This window comes from Labrus mixtus, chromosome 20 (genome assembly GCF_963584025.1).
Source record: "Labrus mixtus chromosome 20, fLabMix1.1, whole genome shotgun sequence".
Lineage (NCBI taxonomy): Eukaryota > Metazoa > Chordata > Actinopteri > Labriformes > Labridae > Labrus > Labrus mixtus.
Genome location: NC_083631.1, coordinates 8506277 through 8529187, shown reverse-complemented (window position 1 = coordinate 8529187; position 22911 = coordinate 8506277). Strand labels below are relative to the sequence as shown.

General features: G+C 37.5%; 1 long non-coding RNA gene and 2 gene segments (V, D, J or C); all 3 read left to right on the top strand.

Moving 5' to 3' along the window:
- The first annotated feature begins 3982 nt into the window (after positions 1–3982).
- Positions 3983–4834, top strand: LOC132995332 (uncharacterized). Its single transcript, XR_009677007.1, has 2 exons — positions 3983–4238; positions 4332–4834. It is a non-coding gene; the product is annotated as an uncharacterized LOC132995332 (long non-coding RNA).
- A 3080-nt stretch (positions 4835–7914) lies between these two features.
- LOC132995307 (immunoglobulin heavy variable 3-48-like) lies at positions 7915–8514 on the top strand. The segment is given in 2 exon segments: positions 7915–8009; positions 8098–8514. Coding segments are annotated over 2 exon segments (363 nt in total).
- A 566-nt stretch (positions 8515–9080) lies between these two features.
- On the top strand, positions 9081–14351 carry LOC132995289 (immunoglobulin heavy constant mu-like). The segment is given in 7 exon segments: positions 9081–9826; positions 11163–11444; positions 11627–11911; positions 12032–12343; positions 12419–12739; positions 13250–13392; positions 14165–14351. Coding segments are annotated over 7 exon segments (1419 nt in total).
- The last annotated feature ends 8560 nt before the right edge of the window (positions 14352–22911 follow it).

Here is a 22911-nt window from a genome sequence, read left to right as displayed (position 1 = left end):
AGAGCGTCTTGTGTTTCCAGTTTGATCGGACTGAGTGAAGGAAACCGATGGACTGGATCTTGTATTGCTTTGGAGAAAGAGACATTTGAAATATCAACGCTCTGAGGATTTTCATTTTCTGCACACACACTTAAAACATAATAGTGATAATAGGCCATGTTTACACAACAATGATTTCATCCTAGTAATAATTACCATAGACACCAGCCTGGTAAAAAAGAAAAAAACACTTGTGCAAACCCAAAGCACACCATAAATGAAGAGGCATCACTCACAGAGAGTGTTATACGTATAGGGAGGGGTGGGTCAGAGTAACTCTGCTGCAGAATGAGCATGTTTAGACGACCTGCAGAAAAGATCATGTTGGGGCTTTAAGCAGTGATGCAACCAAAAGAACAAATAGACTGCTGTGTATTACTGTGTGAGATTTACCCACTGATAAAAGAGGCCAGAAGAAAAATAAAACCTGACGAAATGCATTTTTACAAAGGCCAACAGAGGGCGATAAAAGATCAAACATATAATGGCAGAGCATTGTGACAAAGTCTCTTAAAGCTCAATCACAAGAAGGAAACACGATAAAAAGCCAACATGAATGGAGCCCCGATACTACGATTCACCATGGCAACAGGTGACAAAAAAAGAGATCCTCCTACTTTAATCATCTCAAAATACATCAATATCTTCATGTGGCCACAGGCTACGGCGAATATGAACAGGTTTTAAGAAGGAAAAAAAAGTAAAACTGCTGCAGCGCAGCGGCAAAGGAGAGAGAAGTGGTGTAAGAGAAAATGAATGTAGCCTCTAATTCCCTACGGAGTAATGCAGCCCCTTCATACCGACTTAAAGACATGTTATGTTCGATAAAATACTTTGTTTTATACGTTGTAGTAGGCTATTGCCACCCTAACATATCATATTAAAACAACCTGGATTTTTATTCAGTTACCGTAGTAACTGACTCAGAGGTAAAGTAACCTCTCCCTCTGAAACAGGCTTGTAAGTGACTGCCTCAGAGTCAGAGTGTTAATCAGCAATCACAGGGGATAATACAATCACTCTTAATGGATGTAAAATCTGGTAACCTCTTGCCACGACCACTGCAAAAGTTTGGCCATACCTTTTCTGGAAGCTCTTTGCCACAATTTGGGCAATACATCATGAATTTTAAATCTCTGCTTACTTCGTTGACATTTCTCTGCCTGGCTCCCAAATGCGTATGAAGCATTTACTTCTGGTTAAAAAGACGGACATTGCGTTCGTCCAATCAGCGACGATGCTTGTCGACTGCAGGTACCTACCTTTTCCGGTTAAAGTTAATGTCGTTGTGTTTTCTGATTTGTTGTTGTGTTTTGTAATTTGTGGTTGTGTTTTGCACTTCAGGGCGACCGTAGTCAACAGAGGGCGATAAAAGATCAAACGTATAATGGCAGAGCATTGTGACAAAGTCTCTTAAAGCTCAATCACAAGAAGGAAACATTCAGCAGCAGTTGATTCGGTGGGTTCATCCTAACTGTTGGTTTTAAATCATAGAGACAATAATAAAAAGCTTTGTGACCTGCAGGCTGTCACTTCATTGAAGCTGGTGACGTCTAAAGTTGTGTTTCTCTCTCGTCAGAATTTAGCTGACAGTAAAACTACTTTGTGACATTAAATACATTGAAAAAAAGATTTATCAAAATGTCTTGATGTTTACAAAAAATCCAATCTCCAGTGTTTCAGTATCACGTCCTGGACTGTGACTCGACTTGAAAACAAGCACTGGTGATTCAAACCTGACTTCAGCATTGACTGCATTCAGACTTGGAATTTGAGAAAATGTCTCATATTTATTGATTGAAAAAGACTTTTGATTTTTTTGGTTCTAAAATGTATTCACTTTCAAGCATGTGCTGGCACGAGTGTTCACCTGCATGTGAATATTGTCTCTGTAAGGATGCAGAAAAAGGAAAAACAAATTGTGCAGATATCTATCAAGGATTCATCCAGAAAAGTAACTCAGTTAACGGGGTCATGACTCTGACGTGACTCTGTTTCTTCGACTCATACTCCAGATTTGTTGATTCCACAACAACACTGCCTAGCTCATTGTTATACCCTTTTATTTGGCTAAGTTATTTAAACACAGATTAACATCACCATGACAACAGGTAAACATGTTAAATTTGTTTACTAGTGAAATTATCAAATTCAACCAGACAGAAACTGAGACCCAAGTTAATTCAGTCCATGTGAGGAGGAGTCAATGTAAATCTCTGATGTGTTCCTCCTCTACTTATGTGAGAGCAGAGAGGACGACAGAGAACAGTGGACACACAGTTGAACATGATGGACTATAGGACAGGACTGCTGCTTTTTACTGTCTGCTGGGCAGGTGATGATCATCACTCATCTTTACTCTAAAAAGTGTTCTGAAAGTGTCACATCTGATGGTTTTCTTTTCTGTCTCTTCAGGTGTTGATGGTCAGACTCTGACACAATCTGCACCAGTGGTTAAAAGGCCTAGAGAATCCCACAGACTGACCTGTTATGCCTATGGGTTTACAATGAGCAGCTATGATATGAACTGGGTCAGACAGGCTCCTGGAAAAGGACTGGAGTGGATCGCCTGGGTTGAGAGTGATAATGACAGAAAATACTACTCTCAGTCAGTTACAGGCCGGTTCACCGCCTCCAGAGACAACAGCAGACAGCAGGTGTATCTGCAGATGAACAGTCTGAAGACTGAAGATTCTGCTGTTTATTATTGTGCCAGAGACACACAGTGACACAGGAGGAAGTAATGCTGTACAAAAACAGTCAAAGTAGCATTTCACATTACATCAGTAACTTCACTGACTGGGATGTGTTAAATAACTTCACAGAATCCTTTGCTATTTATGTCTAGTGGACCTATGGAGCTTGTTCAATTCAGAATCAGGGATATACTCCTTAACATACAGACTCAGACTAAGATGGAGTGACTGATTCCAAAACCAAAAGCTGATTCGGCTACAAAGTAATGAGAAAATGATAAACCTGATGTAGGAGTTATTACTCTCTCTACATTAAATGGATTGGTTTACTGCTCCTCTCTCTTACACTGCTAATGTCAACCAGAAGTATATCAGCAGTTCTTCATTTTATTGAATTACATTTTAAAAGGATACTCAACAGGAATAAAGCACAGACATACTTTCCCTGTCAGAATAATTTCTAGGTTTGTAATTACTGAAGGCTTCACCACTTGGACGAAAAATCAATACCCACAAACATCCAGACCTCTTAAATCTTCACCAAGGATCCTGGAAAGGACTTTTAAACCAAACGTTAAACAACAACAAATGAAAACCAAATAAATGAACAGACAAATAAAACTATAGCCTTTTCTTTCTCAATGCTGGGTCCTTAAAGTTTGAGAGGGCAGATACAGGTTTGTGTGTGAAGGCATGTGCTCCCCTCTTATTGTTGTATGAACTGACAAAACTGCGTCCTGCCGACTCACTCAGCTGTGTATTACTGAGTCTGTGTACGCTCCACTGACACAAATCACCAAAAGACCAGCACAACTAATCCAGAGCAATGCAGTGCAACCACACATAATGTTGACTTTATAAAGACAACACAATCTGATAAGTATGATGTGAGGAATCTTTATGTATTCACAGAACAATAGAGGATTTTTGTTTTACCTGTACATGAGGAAGAATAGCGTGCTATAAACCCAATCAGACTTCCACTGCAGCCGACATCAGTACAGAAAAAAATGTAGAGAAGCTTGATTTTTCCTGAATATTTATAGATTAAAGTTGTGTATTGTGATCCCAAGAAATACTTGGGGAAACATTTAATTCAGTGCTCATGGAATCGGGTAGAAAATATCATCTGATAACATATCTACATTAACAATATAGCTTCCAATCTCAAACACACAAGCTACAATATCCCCTTTTTCATATCAAGATGAAAAGTAAGAGATTATCATTTAGGGAAAAAACATGACTGTGATATTTTAGAGTTTGTTCTGTTGCTGAAGAGATTCTCTTCTTATGGAAATGTATCAGTCACAGTTTCTCTTTTGAACCTGTAGAGGGAGGTCTATGCAAACTCGTCCTCTCTTATAAACACACCGTCAGTAACTTGTGGCAGATCAATCAGACAGTTCTGAACACTTTTGAAAATCTGAGATCAGACAGCACTGAACAGAGGAATGGGTAAAAGTAGTATCTGGAGTTTATTACTTGTAGTTACTATTCATGGTGAGACAATCCATCCTGCTTTAATACTTTGTGTAAATGTCAAACCTTTTTTTCAAGTTTTGTTGATAATGATCAATATTTCTATGACAACAGGAGTTTGGAGTGAGATCAGACTGGAGCAGTCTCCCTCTGAGGTGAAAAGACCTGGAGAGACAGTGAAGATGTCATGTATCATATCTGGGTTTGACATGACGAGCTACTATATCCACTGGATCAGACAGAAACCAGGGAGAGCTCTGGAGTGGATTGGGAGGATGGATGCTGGCAGCAATTCTGCTAGCTATGCAAGCTCCTTTCAAAGTCGCTTCAGTATGACAGAAGATGTGCCCAGCAGCACTCAGTTCCTCCAGATCCAGACACTGACAGCAGCAGATTCTGCTGTTTACTTCTGTGCTCGTAGAGACACAGTGAGTGAGGACAGTGGAGCAGCTGCACAAAAACCTCCACAGAGAATCAGCAGTGTGATCTCAATCATATCTGTTTTTTCATACCATCATACTTAGGCATGGGAGACATCACTAAAAAATATTTCTTATCAGTCGATATTGATAATTATCACATTATTTCTTTCAAATATAAACAAAATAATGATTGCAGTGATACAATTGTTTCGTTTTCTACGGGGGAAGTACAATAAGATCCACAAACAGGTTGGATCATAGAAAGGAGCCCTGTTTATAAGTGCAGACAATTAAACAGACAAACAAAATAATAGTGTTTTCTTTTTCAATGCTGGGTCTTCAAAGGTTGAGAGGGCAGGTATGGGTTTGTGTGTGCAGACGTGTGCTCCCCTCTTATTGTTTTATGAATTGACAAAACTATTAAAAACTCCAAATTCAATTTCCTGCAATGAACACTGACTCATATTCCGTTGAAACGAGTGTCCCTCTATTGATAAAACGTAGATTGCTGGGTTGAACTTTGTACTATTTGGCACCTAAAGTTGATCACTGCATGTTAAGAGAAAAATATGAATGCTCTTCCCCTTAAAGTATATTGTAAAAACACCAGATGGCAGAAAGAGCCCAGTTTCTCTGAGGCCTGTCGCTTTAAGGAAACGTTCAGTTCTGCTAACTCAACCTCTCTCTACTTCTGAGATTCCTACACCTTAATTTATGATTTAAAAATTCAACATTATGAGCACTGTATCTCACCTGTTTTTAGACATGATTTGCAATGACTGATATTTTAGAGTTTGTTCTGTTGCTGAAGAGATTCTCTTCTTATGGAAATGTATCAGTCACAGTTTCTCTTTTGAACCTGTAGAGGGAGGTCTATGCAAACTCGTCCTCTCTTATAAACACACCGTCAGTAACTTGTGGCAGATCAATCGGACAGTTCTGAACACTTTTGAAAATCTGAGATCAGACAGCACTGAACAGAGGAATGGGTAAAAGTAGTATCTGGAGTTTATTACTTGTAGTTACTATTCATGGTGAGACAATCCATCCTGCTTTAATACTTTGTGTAAATGTCAAACCTTTTTTTCAAGTTTTGTTGATAATGATCAATATTTCTATGACAACAGGAGTTTGGAGTGAGATCAGACTGGAGCAGTCTCCCTCTGAGGTGAAAAGACCTGGAGAGACAGTGAAGATGTCATGTATCATATCTGGGTTTGACATGACGAGCTACTATATCCACTGGATCAGACAGAAACCAGGGAGAGCTCTGGAGTGGATTGGGAGGATGAATGCTGGCAGCAATTCTGCTAGCTATGCAAGCTCCTTTCAAAGTCGCTTCAGTATGACAGAAGATGTGCCCAGCAGCACTCAGTTCCTCCAGATCCAGACACTGACAGCAGCAGATTCTGCTGTTTACTTCTGTGCTCGTGAAGACACAGTGAGTGAGGACAGTGGAGCAGCTGCACAAAAACCTCCACAGAGAATCAGCAGTGTGGTCTCAATCATATCTGTTTTTTCATACCATCATACTAAGAGTTATTGATTTGATGTACCAAGAAAAAGAGGACATGAGACAAGTCTACAGTGTTCACTTAATTACGGTATTTAAACAGACCCAACATAAATCAAGTGTGAAATCCAGTGTAAGCAAGCAGTTGGCAACATTTGGCAATAGTGGCAAGATCGGAAGAATCCTGGCTGGGCAGAGAAAGTAAAATAAATAATTAGAGCCCAATAGATGAATCAGCCAGCCAATAATGTCGGCCGATATTTTGTTTACTATTAAAAATAGATATAAAGACATTTACTATTGGTATTGGCTAAAGTTATTGCAGATATGCATCAATATCACTACAATTATTCACCAGTCAAATCGCCTTTTAGTTGAGTGTCATTGTATTACACTATCAGTTCTCTTTCACCAGCAGAGGGCGTTCTTTGGATTACAACAAGCATTATTACTCCAGAGAGTCAAGTGATGCACGTCCATGCACAGTTACTTTTCAGTTCAGTGAGCATCTTGTCTTCTTGAAATATCTTTTCCACAAGTGTTATCACTGCATTTGAGGTATAAACAAAATACATTCGTATATATCTATATGATCTATCCAGCTCTACAAACAGAAAATAAATTTAAGAAAGATATCGGCCAATATATCAGTACCAGTTTTTTTTCTCTTCCTAATATTGATATCTGTATCGGCCCCGAAAATCACTTATTGCTCAGGTCCTACGAACAATCACAACAACCACAACAGATAATACAGACGTATGGCTACAATGCAAATTATGTGTAATATAAGTGTATATATGATGAAACTTATATGAATAATTGCAGTCAATCAGGTCTCATATTCTTCTTTTCTCTTTTACTGCCTGGTCACTGATGGAATTTATTTCCAGTTCCTGTGAGCAGTTTTTTTAGCTTGTTATTGAACGGACTAAAAGTAATATTCCTAACAACATCCTACAAAAGCAAATGAGATGATCTGGAAGAGGATTGTTAGTTTTTTTTATTCTTTGTAATCTCTTTCACCGCAGGGTGTTTGTCGGGAAAGACGATATACAGCACTCTGCCAAACTCCACACAAATGATTCATGAGCGATCTTTTGATGGTTAAAAGACAGCAGGAGGATTTATTTTATCAGACAATACAACTTTTTTCAGTACAGGACAAGATCAGCATGAAGAGAAGACATGCAGCGTTGACAAATATCAAACACAAATGAAAAGTTCTTCACTGTCAATTTAAGCTAGCAGAGATGAAGGAAAATCTCCTAAAATGAGGTAAACAGTGAAAGTTTCAGAGTCAACATCCTCAAGTAATTCTCTAAATATCAATAATGCTTTCCCAATCCACTCAACACATATTCATTGAGGTAAAAATACTTTCACAATCCTTTCAGATGAAAATATGTTTGCATGTTTTCCCAAACTGATTGTTACAAATCTGACACAGAGTACAGGATCAACTCATTTTATGTTCTTCGTGTCTAACCAGCCTTGAAAACTCTATTCATTTAAAAACACATCTAGTGTAGAGAGATGAAGCAGAATCTACATTTCATATATGTTTTTTTCCAAAGCAACAAACATCAGAGAGTATGTACAACACAAGCAAGGATCTAGAGAAGAGGAAGCAACGTCTGGTTCAGACTGCACCAGTCAAATGATGTTGAAACTGACGTTGAATCTTCATGCTTTTCATTTTTAGATATGTGAGGTGTGGCAATGCAAATGTTCCCCTTTTCCATTGCTTTAATCTCCCTGCAACTTGAGGATACACCAATCCAACAACCAGATTTACACACATTTTTACAATGACTTTATCCGGGTGTTTAACGTTTCTCATGCTATCAGTTTCTGGTAAATACACACACATATATAGCCTTGTCTTTGTATGTGTCAGGGTTTGTGTGTGGCTCTGTTCTGATCAGTCTGTTTTTCTCCACAGTGGTGCGCAGTCAGACTCTGACTGAGTCTGAACCGGTGGTAAAAAGTCCTGGAGAATCCCACAAACTCACCTGTACGTACACAGGAATATCAGACGGTGATGCACCTATCAGCTGGATCAGACAGGCTGAAGGAAAAGGACTGGAGTGGGTGTCCCACATTTCTGCTCCGAGTGGAAGCAGTAAATATTATTCCACGTCGGTCAAGAATCGCTTCACCATTTCAAGAGACAACGATGTGGACCAGGTGTATCTGCACATGAACAGCCTGACAGCTGAAGACTCTGCTGTTTATTATTGTGCCAGAGCCCCACAGTGATACAGGAAGTCAGACAGCTGTACAAAAACTGCTGCAGATGTTACTGTGACTGACTAATGACTCACTGAAAGTTATGTAAAAAACAAACAAAAAAACAACAGTTTTGCCGCAAGTTATCCTCCACAGATACAAATGAAGTAGGAATAGTTCCAACACTAGGAAATGGAGAATGGTAAATGGACTTGAGCTTGTATAGCATTTGTATAGTCTTCTGACTACTAGTGCTTTTACACCCAAGGTCACACATACACATCACACACTGATGGTAGAGGCTGCTATGTAAAGAGACCATCAGTATTAACTCATCCATTCATACACATCACACACTGATGGTAGAGGCTGCTATGTAAAGAGACCATCAGTATTAACTCATCCATTCATACACATTCACACACCGAAGAAGCAGCAGTAGCAACTCGGGGTTAAATGTCTTGCCCAAGGACACATAGGCTATGTAGCTGCAGGAGCTGGGGATCAAACCCAGACCTTTCAGTTCCTACTCTACCACTAAGCCACAGCTGCCATACTCATGACTGATCCCTCCAATTGACTTATGGTCCATGCAAACGTATTAAATTAACTTGCAAACTTACTACATTTTTAATTCTCATTACAAAATCTTTGATCATTTGTTTTGATATTTAGAAAATAAAATATATTTTTAACAATAGATTCCTAAAATAAAAGATTGTGATGCTTTAGTTTGAGGATTATCATAGATAATAGATGAATAGGCATCATCTTCTATTGACCATCATCTGAATTCTTGTTTCTCAAATATTCAGATTAATATGCATACATAAGCCAAAGTATCACAATGATTCATTATGACAAATTATCAATTACAAGATGAAGAAAATTATAGAATTTAAGTTCAGTGTGATTGTTACCCACTGCTAATAATAAACGTTTCCTGACGCTCCATACAGGAAACAGTGTTTAGTTTTTGTATGAGGCTTTATCACGGTGTTATTTGGGGTGGGCACTGTGATATACAGCTGTACAAAAACCTGAGAGCAACAATCTTAAACTATCCTATTTTAAAGATGGACAAAAGGGGACTGGACAAAATATCTCACATTGAACTATAAGGAAACTAATGTGTAATGGTTTTTATAAGCAGATTTTTAGGTAAAAGTTGTTTATTTAGTAGTTTGAAGTCGTAGGTAGTTCATGTATGTAAATGTTATTCTTAGTAAATCTCAACTTTAAAAAGAGTCAAAGACTCAACATGAACATACGCTTATAGGGGGACACTAGAGTTTCCTACAGATCAGGACTTGGTGGTTTTCAAACCTTTAATAAGGTGTTTTTCTGGTTCTTCAGGTTTTTGTTGAAGCATTGAGTTGAGATGTATCACTGTGCTTACTTTGACTACTGGGGTCAAGGGACTGCAGTCACCATTAATTCAGGTAAGTCACTTTAAAACCTTTTTAGTGATTACTATATTTATCTTTTTTTAAACTGATTTTTGATGCTTGAGAAGTTGGACCCGGTCGTAATGTTTAGGTTTACAAATAGCAGAATCAGAAAGCAGAGACAGTTGGTTGGTAATGCAGCTGTTTCCTTGAAAGCATTAGAAAACGGCTTTCTTGGCATTACAACTCTCTGCAGGACAGGGTTTTAAGTAAACATGACTTTGTCTGGATTTTAACTGCTGCTGGTGAGGACCTCAGAATGTTTTCCCCACATTAATATTCACCAACTTTTTATTTTGTGGATATTCACAAGACCTCATACTGTGTGATGAGAGGTAAGACTACCATTGAGCTGAGATATATTTAAGTTTTCTGTGTTTCAATAGGAGGTCTCTGTGTGAAAGTATGAAATAAATATAAAGTAAATTGCAGGAAAATTTACCTTCATGAGACTTTATTTTCACAATGAAGATTAAATTGTTGATCGTTGATATTGAGAGCATAGCTCATAAAATAACTTTCTCCCACAAATTGGCAACTATTAAACAATAGGCTTACATAAATATTCTAAATACTCATTTAATACATTATATATACAAATTATATTATTATCATGACATCTTAAGGTTTTGCTTATGTGAGGTTCTTTCATTAGTATGTTCACCTCCAATCCGTTGACTTGTGTTGACCAGACAAACAAAAATAAGATGTATGTTAGATTTTCTCATATTGTTTTCAAAATATTGTCTTATATTTGTTTACTGTGCAAGCTGGCTAAATAAATTCAAAAAGTTGATAGATGTGAGGATTTCTGGAATCAACTTTATTTACATTTTTATTTAATCAGATTCTTTATTAAGTATAATTTAAAAATATATATATTATTCAAACATTTTTTCATAAAGGTAAAAATTCACAATACCTCCATTTTCCATCTATTAAAGACAATCTGGAATCCACGATTATGTGAGTTTTGGAAGATGGAAAATTATTTTTTAATACTTTATAGACTGAATAAATAAAATATTGGGGGGAAAAATTGCCACTTGCAAGAAAACATCAAAATAATGTAAAACAATGAGATAGTTATGAGATAGGGGCGGGCAGTAGCTCAGTCTGTAGGGACTTTGGTTGGGAAGCGGAGGGTCAGCAGCTCATTCCCCCTCACTCTGACTATTTGATTGATTGATCTAACATAGAGCACTTTGGGTCTGCCTTTTGTAATTCTGTCATTAAAATATAAAATATATTTTGTTTACATTTAAAAAAGGCAGTTGTGATAATAATCAGTAATTTCTATTAATTTGGCTTTATAAAATCTTTTCTAAAGGAACTGCACCGACTCTGTTCCCTGTGGTTCAATGCGGCTCTGGGACTGGAAATCAAATCACTGTTGGTTGTCTGGCTCATGACTTCACCCCAAAGAGTACTTTCCAGTGGACGGATGCCAGCGGGACCAGTTTAACTTCTGTACAACATCCTGCAACTGTCAATGACAACAAATTCACAGGTCTTAGTCTGGCCCAAGTATCCAAATCTGACTGGGGTTCAGGGAAATCTTTTAACTGTTCTATGACGTATCCTGGAGGATCCAAAAGTGTCAAAGTTGAAAGTAGGTGATTTTTAACCTTCTGTCATGGCTCTTTTACGTTTTGTCCAAATGCATTTTCTTGTTTTTATGTTCAGAATTGTCTATATATTTCCAATTTTCATCCAGTATTATTGAACAAATTCTTTCAGATTGATCTGATTTCAACTTAATCTCCATCTCTGCTCTTTCATTCACCTGCGTAGTGCCCGAACTCCCTCCAAAGATAACGTTGGTATTGGTGCCAAGAGGAGACACTCAGGCTCTGATGTGTTCAATTGATGATTTTTTTCCCAATGAATTGACGGTAAAATGGAAGAAAAATGAAATAGAAGAAACTGGCTTCACTACTTGGCCCCCCAAATCATTCAGGAACACATTTTCAGCTGTCAGTGTTCTGAATGTGAGGAACACAGACTGGGACAGTAAAGCCGTGTACACATGTGAGGTGACACACAAAGGCACAACATATATGAAGAAGGCCTCAAAAGGTAAAAGTCTAATACAATCCTATCATAATGCTGCTGTTTATTTACTACAACTAAACTGTAAACAATAATACAGTATCAAGGTGATACGAGATGAATTCCTCTAACTCTCTTTTTTTGTAGCTGCTGTCACATTGGCCCTTAACCAACCAAGTCCCAAAGAATTGTTCAACAACAACCAGGCAAAGTTGGACTGTATCGTTTCTGGACAAGACAGTAGTGTTGTAAACGACATGAGAATAACTTGGCAAATTAATGAACACAATGTGTCTGATGGCATTACTTTGACGGAAAATTCCGGAAATGGTCAACACAGCAAAATCAGCACGTTGACTCGGCGTCTCTCAGAGTGGCAGACAGTCAACAAAGTGAGATGTTCTGCCATGAGAGACAATATGACACCAGTAATTCAAGACCTGACTGTCCATAAAGGAGGTACAGTATGTTACTTACACGTGAATATAAATCCTGTAAATGAACGTCCTTCTCTAAATCAAATGTCTCTTTCAGATTGGAAGAAAACAAAAGTGACCGTCCACGTCCTCCCAGAGGAGGAAATCAGCAAAGGAAACGAGGTCACTCTAGTGTGCCTGGTCTCCAGTCTTGAACAGCAGGATTACTACATCGCCTGGTCTGAGTACATCGGACAAAAGACTGGAAACTATGTTGATGGCATTAACTTCCCACCTCAGAAGACCCAACAAGGCTACTCAGTAACAAGTATTTACTACACAACCAAGGACAAGTGGAACAACCACACGTACACGTGCAACGTCTGGCCTGCTGGCAGCAATAGTTCCATGAATCCACAGCCAGTGTCTAAGGCCCAGGGTAACTCCTTAGAATGTGACATACAGAAGACTTAGCTCTAAATGTTGTTTTTTTAGTGCTCATGTGTTCTGCTGTCTGTGTTTGCAAACCATGTGATGTTAAAACGCGCACCCTGTGATGTCACCAGTGTCTGTCATTGTAAAAAACAACATCCATGTCTCAATTTTGTTCTGTTTGTCATAAAATGGTGTTTTAATCTGTCTTTGTCAAGTGATCTAACAGCCTGATATGTGTGCTGAGTGTTTCAAATAAATGTTGCATTGAGAAAAAGTTTGTTACATATTCATGAATGAATTATAACATCAAACAAATTGAAGAACAAGCACAAAACAGCAGGGTTTTTTATGTTGCTGTTTCACTATGCAACATGAGAAATTACCATATAACATGTCAAAGAGAGAGAAACACTAGTGTATATGCACTATTCCATAACGTACAAAGACTATGTTAAGATACACAGACACACACACAGACACCTCTCATCTAACCACCTCTTATATTTTCCTTCAGAGTCAAAAGTGAGTGGGGGTGAATACTACATACATGATGCCGTTGAAGAGGATGAGTTCAGCAGCTTGTGGTCCACAGCCGCCTCTTTCATATTCCTCTTCATAGCCTCTCTCTTCTATAGCATGATAATCAGCCTAGTCAAGGTAAAGGCTTTTTCTGCACATTAGTTTTACCGACTTATACAGTATGTTGTATTATAGTTTTACTATCATTGGAAGGTATGAAATCAATGTCAGTGATGTAAGCGATATAAATACTACTTACAAACTCATGAGCATCATTTTTTCTGCGGGTGTAAAAACTTCTTCAGATCTTCACAGACCAGAATGTGCAGGATATGAAAAGACACTACACATTTAGAGACATGGACGTGAAAGTTAGATGAATCTATTTGTACATGTGATGGATTACAAACCCTTCTGGTTCAGATGTATTTCAAATGAATCTACCCGTTAAGCTAAAGGAAATTTGACATGTTAAAAAAAAAAAAAAGGCTGTGAAGTTTACCTTCTGAGTGGAGAATTGAATGTGGTTGATTGACCTAATTCAAAGGTAGATTACTTTAAAATGCAAAAAAAGCCTGTGTCCATTAACGCCTATTTTATTTGTTCTGGCAGCGTTCACAACCTCAATTTCAGAGCTTCTCTCACTGAGCTCTCACGGCGCTCACTGTTGCTAGGCTCAAGGCACTTCTGCGTCTGTCTGTAGTGACCATAAGGTCTGTTTTAAAATGCTTTGCATGTCTAATATGAACTTTTATACAAGAAAATATCACCAAGGAAACGTAAAAACGCCGTAAATGAATCATATTCTTGCACAAGCAGCAGACTTTTCAAATCACGCCACTGTTCAGCAATGTGTCATTGACAAGTTAAATGAATGTATTTTTTAATATTGTTTTCCTTTATTTTTCAGATAAGGAGTCAATAAGGGATGGAACGGATGCACAACACAGACAAGTACATTTGTGATTTTTGGTATTTCTTTTTCATCTAGTTTTAAAAGCATGAACATAATCCACAAACTACTGTATATTGTAATTTCAAAAATGTAATACATGATGTTTAAACATTCTATTAAAGTGTATTTTCTGTAACCTAAATCCATGGTTTTCATGTCTTTACATTTCAGGGAAACTTGTACATAATGTTTTAATATCTGCAAAATGTTCTGTGTCTTTCTTCTCTCTTATGAAATGTGTGTGTGTTGTGTGTGTGTGTGTGTGTGTGTGTGTGTGTGTGTGTGTGTGTGTGTGTGTGTGTGTGTGTGTGTGTGTGTGTGTGTGTGTCTGTGTGTGTGTGTGACTGGTTGATTTGTATTTTGCTGTTTCCATCATCTGCCCAGAGACAACAGATGGAAATTAGCTAGCTAGTTAAATCTGGTACAAAGCATCTCTTCTCTTCTGAAACTAATGTTTTTTTTTGTACACTGTCCCTGATTCAAATAAACAATTATATATAAAAAAATATATATATCTCATGCGCCTTTTTAAAAAAACCATCCCACTTTAAGAATAGGGGGATAGCATTTTGATACAGGCAACACAAAATAAAATGTCTAATTTTGTTGTGTCAATAAGTAATGTTGAGTATTTTAGTTCAAATAAATGGTACTTATTGCTTAAAATGAGGATGGACAATGTTTTACCTAACCATAATAGGTCCACCAGTGCGGCTAGGCCCCAGAAAGCTTTCCCTTTTCCCCTCATTATGGGCGGCCTTGACTAGAAATGATGGTGGGCCTGTGTTGAAAAGCTTTTGAGGAATCGAAGAACATCAAAAATAACTCTGCATCAAGTCGATCTTTGCAAATGTCTTTTATCAGTTAAGCTCAGAAGGGTTTTCTAGTTTCCTGGCCTTGCTAAACATATCATCTTTAGAGAGTCACTTCCCCCTTCTCTGTGCACCTCTGGGACCACACCTGTGCCACTGAAACTTTGTAGAAACTGTCTGAGCTACAAATAAACTTCCTCAAGTGAGAGACTCGTATGCCACTGCATACATTTACAAACCAGTTTGTATCCAAGCATGAAGAGGCAAACATGCACACTGTAGACACCGCCCACCAGCACAACTCTACAGAAAAGTGTTGGCGGCTGTGGCTCATTTGGTCGAGTTGATCGTCTCTGAACCAGAAGGTGGGGGGTTCGATCACCAGCTCCTGCAGCTACATGTCTGATGTGTCCCTGGGAAAGACACTTAACACCAAGTCGCTGCTTCGTTGGTGGTGTGTGAATGTGTATGAATGGGATTAGTTACTGATGGACATCAGTAGCATCAGTGTGTGAATGTGTAGGTGTGACCTGCGGTGTAAAAGCGCTTATAGCTTATATCAACCCTCATTGTTTTTTATCTCTTCTTATTGTTTCTTTCTCTTTTAGTTGCTAATTTATCTTCTTACATTCTTTTTGAAAACCGAACAAGGATGCAATCTACAAAAAAAAAGTAATTTAGTTTAAGGCTGGTAACATGAGATAACATTAACTGACAAAACTTTCATTTTCTTCTTAACAAATTCCTTTACTAATCTCTGATTGCTAAACACAGGGTTATGAAGAATTGGTTGATAAAATGACCTCCAAGCCATTTCTACATTTCTATTCATCATTCTCCCTTTATTTACCAGTAATTTTCTTCATGTGTAATGTGTCATCTTTTGTTTATTAGATTCACTTCAAAAATTCTTTATTAAAGCAAGTTGATGAAGAGTTTGACTTGAAAAGAAGTGTGCAATAATGTCAGCTTGTTGAAATAAAAGGGAACATTTTAGAGACTTCAGACTTTATCCTTTTCACAGCACGGTTTCTGTCCAACAGACAATTTCAACCAAAGAACAGTTTCTACACAAAACAAACAATGTCAAACAGCAATCAAAAGTTCACACTCTGGCTTGTTCAGTGAGGCCTTTTGTTCAGGGCATCTTTAACAGCAGGGATCAAGCTTTTCCAAAGGCAAGCCGTTCTGCACCTCAGTGCTCTGTACCTCCGACCCGAGGGAAGTGGGTTGAGGTTGGTGTTTAGTGGATATGTGATGTCCTGTTGTACTGAAGTTTCAATGCGTGTTATGGCCCCTGTTGTTGAGTTCTGTTAGGCTGGGTTTGGGGAGATTATTCTGGCAGCTGTTGCTGTGATGCTTCACATGCATGCTGCCTTATAAAGTTGACCAAAGTAAGCGAAGACTGCCATCTAGTGGCAAACGCATAAAATGATCTGTTGTCTTGATGCAGTTAACCTAAAAAGGTAAAAGGTATTCAAACCACCACTATGTGAGTTCTTATAACATTTTTAGATTTGACACATTCATGGGACTTTATAGTAAGTATAAAATCATTAAAAAGACAGCTTATTGTACAAAAAGCAGTTAAGGCAGAAGGCACTGAGCAAGAAAATATTCCAAACTGAACTGCAGCAACTCGACTCGTCTGTGTTGTAAAATATTCAGCTTTTGATAAAAGTTAGGTTCCACCTTTTTCTTGATGAATCTCCTTAAAAAACAGGCTTTAAGAAAATGAACACATTGAAGTTTGAAATATTAGATTAAACAAGCAGAGAATTGCTCACTCCTCTATTTTTTTATTTTTTTAATATGTTAAGCGATCTATTTCTACTATCTATAACATTTTAACATTTTCATTAGAAAACTGAGAGGTCTCTTAGGTATGGAAATACTTTGTCATGTACTGTAGTCACTGTAGTTATTGGTGTAAGTTGGGGCTAAGAAACAGTGTTACACACTATAACATTACTAAATATAGAAGTTTAATCCATATGAATCCAATTAATTGTACAGTCAGCAAAGCTCCAGATAAATCAAAAATTAGATCAGATTGGCAAACAGAAGCTTTAGTAAAATGTTACTGCTAATTATGACAGTGCAAACATGCTTTAGGGAGCGTTTCAGAAAGACAATATGTTGACAGAAGGATAGTGTAATATGCAGAACCTGTGGCAATAGTAGGCTTACCGGCTCAACATCACTAAAATACTAATCTTTAAACAGCCATACTCTGTGCATGTGATAAAATGTGTGTGGACAAGCTTATACACTGAATTTAATTTCTGTTAAATTGTTTATTGTCCCTCGTCTACTGCAAACTGCCTGTAGTTGCAGATTTTTTTATTCTGTGTAATTGTTCAATATAACTTTTTCTCAATTGGATGGAGTCCAAGGAAAATTTGCCCAAGTATATCTTGTGTTATCTTATTACATAACATAAGTGTTTATGTAGAAGATTTTGCTCTGACTTGACCTTCCATTGACCAATCAAAGTCAGCATATGTCAGTTATTAAATCTAATTCAGTTTAATACATTGCCCTGCGATATAATCCTTGGTTTTCTGCAGACCCTGTGCCACTGCGTAAATTGCTGTGAAAATAAAGCATTCATGTTGTATGTCTTTACTTTTTATCATATTCTGTTCCCCCATGTAGGTGTGTTTCATGTATCAATTTTCAATCACCTAACATGTTTAATTTTAGTTTTATGAAAATACTTTAGTGTGTGCACAGTCACATTCTGAGGTTAAAAAAAGATTTGATCAATTATTTTGCTGTTCTTTTTAAACTACTTGACTCTTCATTAATAATTGACTTAGTTCAATTATCTTTCCTAATAATTCCAGTTTTCTGGTGTATTTTAAGGAGGTGTTCGCATATCCATCTATCCATCTATTTTTCAGTTTTCAGGGATAAAATCCACGTGTCTTTGCTGGCAAAATAGTGCGCAGATATTCACTATGATAAGAACTGATCACGTTTCATTCTCTGGCAGTTTTAACGTCCAGAATTAAATAGTTATCCCTAACATTGAGAAATGTAATTTAATGAAAACCACAATGGTAATACAAATCCTTATAATAGTTTTGCATTATCTGAATGATTAGAACCAGAGCGGTTGCTTTGTGTACTGCAGTAAAGGATGAGGCAGCCACCCTGTGTCTTGAAGGTTTTTGTGTTGTGGTGTTTCACTGTGTACACGGGGGGCCACAGTGTTTCACACCAATACAAAAACCTCTCAACAGACACAAACAGTCTTTTTCTTGTAAAAAGAATGATGTATTTAAAGACCATATACAACCCTGAGAGGTTTTGGCTTCAGCAAAATACAGTCATCCTACAGAAGGAAAAAAAGAAGAAATATATCCTTACAAGTCTAAATGAACAGCTAAATGATGCTTAAGGTAAGTGATAACATATGATGAAATTTAAAAACTAGAACAGAAGAAAATGTGCATGGTGTATATGGAGAAAGTGAGTCTGCAGGGTGGAGTTTTTGAACTGAGTCATATCACAGTGCATTATAACAACCACAGTGATACACCCTGTGACAAAAACCTAACAACTCAACGTACCAGACCTTAATTTGGATTTATCCTGTGTGCACAACTTTTTTAAACCTATATTCATATTTAATCTTCTTTGTGATTGTTAACGCTTTATTTGAGTGATCTTTACATTTTCATTTTTAATGTCTATTTTTCCGTTTGTCATGATGCTCTGGATGTCGTGTGTGAAGCACTTTGAACGGCCTTATTGCTGAAATGTGCGTGTATCAAATATAAAAATCAGGCTAATCAGGCTTAAAAGGGAAACATAGAATAATTTGGTTCAAAGAGTATACTAAAATTTCAAGATTGCTCCTGATGCTTAAATTGTATGAATTGGAAAAAAGAAGAACTAACAATGCAAAATATCAGACACAGGTTTTTGTACGAGTGTGTGGCACTGTGTATGGGGGGAGCCACAGTGACTTATAGTAATACAAAAACCTGTTCATGCACGGAGTTGAAGCACAGAAGTGATACTCAGGAGAGGAGGGGAAAAACAAATTGTGTGTGTAAATCCAAAAACAGAGCATCTTAGACGAGCCTTCTTTCCCACTGTCAATTGGTATCAACAAAGATCATTTTCACAAACTGACTAGCAATTTGACAACTCCTTTGTGTAGTGTTGTAGTACTTGAAATTGGTCTTGGTCTCAAGACCACTTTTTTGAAGATCTCTATCTCGTCTCGGAATCGAAATATTTTTAATTCGGCCATGTCTCGGTCTCAGACTCGGCAGTCTCCAGATTTTAAATTCAAGAAAGGTCAAGACCACCATTGATTGGCTTCTTTCTCAGTCATTACTGTTATTAGAAGGAAAGCATCAGTGTGCACAGAGCTGAAATGACTGACATCACAGCACAAAAAAACAAACCACACACACACACATCTAACATATCAACATCCAAAGTGCAATCAAAGAGTCCTGAGTGAGTGAAGCTTGTAAGCCATAACAAAAGATGCATGACAGATTAGCAATAAATAATGCTAAAAAAGAATCTAGGGTTGGAAAATAATAAACATTCAAGTTAACATGTGGGATATCTTAAAAACATGATAAATAGGTGAATGAATAGGGTTAAGAAAGGTTAAAAAGAGTGAGGTTTAAAAAAAAAAAAAAGATCAGCCTTTCATGAGTCTAATGGATGTGGGCACAAAGCTTGACATGGCTCTTTCAGTACTGAAGGTGAGAGATCAGTCAGAGGGAAGAAGGTTGTAGAGATTGTAAAGTGTGCAGTCTGAGGCTATGTGTTGTCCCTTTAGTTTTGTCCTGCCGGTTAGTGGTTCCTGCTTCTGTTCGATTATTTTACAGCTCATTGTCATGATTCTGTTTAATGGAATTTGATGAATTTTAGACAGGGACCCAAAGCAGGTTGTGATATTAAAAGTTAAAACTGATTCAATAAAACATTTGCAGAATGCGCTTATCTTGTTTAAATGTGAAAAGTTCTACTGTTAAATTGCTAGAATTGGTTGACGGGATATCCAGTGTGCAGAGTGCAGTTTTTGTATGGAGCTATTTCACAGTGTACTATATAGCAGCGGCCACAGTGATACACCCAATGACAAAAACCTCCATCAGCAGAGAGACTCATAAAATGCTGTCACACAAACAAGTACGTAGGTGACACTTCATTCTGAAGCCTACACGAATCTAACAAATCTACTCTCAGGAAAAATTGACAATAATGTGTTCTTAGACAAATGCACGTGTGAAAGTGTAAATTTCTATCATAATGTTGTGGTTTAACATAAAAAGGAACCGTCGTAAAGTAGATACTCCCGTACGAACATTACAAACCATGCACCCTATGAGGCTAAGGTTTTTGTACGAGTATGAAGCAACGTGTATGGGATGGGAGCCACAGTGATATGTAGTCGTACAAAAACCTATTCTCAACTAAACAGAAGCACACAGACACCTTGTCTGCAGAAAAGGAGAAGGTATTCATAAATCAAGGCCAGGCACATTTCCTTGGGCAATTCTTCCGCAAGAATAAGATAACCCTATGACAAAATTTATAAAAAAAATGAAAAGAGAAAGGGGGAATTTACAAACCAACTGCCAAACATGCAAAGTATGCCAGAGCAATAATGTTATTCACAAAAGGATGAGCGTCTTTTGTCCGTGGTTTTAGCCCTCTACACATTTAAGTTTAATACATTTGGGTTTTTTTGCTCTTTTTCCACTTTTACAATTATTTATCAAAAACAGTTCACTGGGATATTTCAACCTGCTGATCCCTTTTTAAATCATAATGTAAAAAAAGTTAAAACTTAAAGTTAAAGCATTTCTGTGCTGTGACAGCCAGTGTACAGAGTGTAGTTTTTTGTATGGTGTTATATCACAGTGTGATATGACGGCCACAGTGATAAATCCAATGACAAAAACGTCTTTCCAAGGAGATGAAAATGAAACCAGATGGTCAGACAGCTTCCTGCTACATAAAGAAACTGTTGTACACTGAACGGAGGAAGACATTCACAAAAGCAGCCGAGGCCACTGTCCAAGTTTGTAAGCCACTGAATAAATGATGATAATTAACGAGACAAAGTATTTTGTTGTCATATGCACAAAGCACAGAATAACTGTGCCAAATGTGCAAGTGTGATTAACAGAGGAGATTCATCTTCCTCAGCAGCTACGGTCAGCACACATAGATCCAGCTCTGGAAAGCGTTTGTTTAGTGTGTCTTTTAGTTCAACATTTTAGCATGCAAAAACTTGCTAGTTAATGCATAACAAAACGTGCAGCTCTTGCATATTTGGATATTTGTTTCAGGTAAGAAGTCATGTGTTGCCTGAGTTATGAGTTATTACGCTGCTCAAATTCTAATGTTGGTCTGGTTTTTGTTTTTGTTCTTTTACTGTTGGGTTTTTGTTTTTGCTGGTTAGGTGTCTCTTCCATGTGTTGCATTTTTGTTGTGATGTTTTGTTGTGATTGAGTTCTTATGTGTTGTAATGTTTGCACTTTTTTTGCCCATCACCAATGGACTTTCTCTGTGCACCCTTAGTACCTGGACCAAATTTCAATACAATCGGTTTTAATTTCACGGAGTGCCAAAAACATCACCTTCCTGGTTCCACAACAAGCAAAGCTAGAAGTAAGGTAAATGTGTGAAGTGAAGTTGTGATAATTTTTTTTTTTTTTTTAAAGAAATCTGAAACTATAAGGTTCAAAAGGTAGAATAAAAATAAACTGGCGCCAAAGTGTTATTCAATTAAATCTGGGTTAGACTGCAAGAAGTGGGACGGAGATAAGGTACATAACACTTACCACAAACTGTATTGGACAAAGGTTTTTGTATGAGTGTGTGACACTGTGTACCAGGGGGGCACAGTGATAACTTGTAATACAAAAACCTGTCTATACTGAATGGTCTCCAAGGAAAAGAAAAAGGAGAAGATATTTACAAATCCAGGCCCATATTTTTCAGACCCTGAAGAACAGAAATATTTAATCAAATAGTGGAAAATTGCAGTAATGTGGAATAATTGTGTTATTTTTCAAACTTTATTCTAAAAGTTAGTGTTGAAGTACTCCGAATCGATATTGGTCTCAAGAACGGTGTCGAGACCACTTTTTGAAGGTCACAGTCTCGTCTCGGATTCAAAAGCATTTTTAATATGTCTTATCTCGGTATCTGGCTGCGCGGACTCCGGATTTTAAATCAAGACTGGTCTCAAGACAACTTTTGGAAGGTCTCGGTCTTGTCTCGGCATCAAAACCATTTTGACTCAGTCTTGTCTTTGACTTTGTCTTGTCTAGGTCTTGGACTACGGGGATTTTAAATCAAGACCACCACTGATAGGCTATTTTTTCCACATCATTACTGGGATAAGAAGGAAAACACCTCTTTCTAAAAGAACTAAAATGTGTCAAGTCATTCATGATTTGATTTTCATACCCCGGTTACAGCCGCAACCTTCCCAGTGTTACTGTCTAAGTGAGTGACACGCCCCCTGCACACAAGATGATGATTTTTCTGAGATATTTATGGTCTGGTCTCGGTCTCGCCCTGCATTGGTCTTGGTCTTGATTCGGTCTCGATCCCAAAATGTCTTAGTCTTGGTCTCGGAGTGCTTCGGTCCCGGGTATGTCTTGGTTTCACTTAATGGGGTCTTGAATACAACACTACTAAAAACCCTAAGTAAAGCTATATCTTTCTCAAACTTTTATCAGCAGATTAAATCAACTTTAAATACCAAAACAATCGAATAGACAGTCAAGTCAGCAGATCATTCTCATTATCGTACATACATACTTAATGTTGGTTTTAATTTTAAGCAAATGTTCAAACATTAAGGATCCAATAACTGTTATATCACATACTATTTGT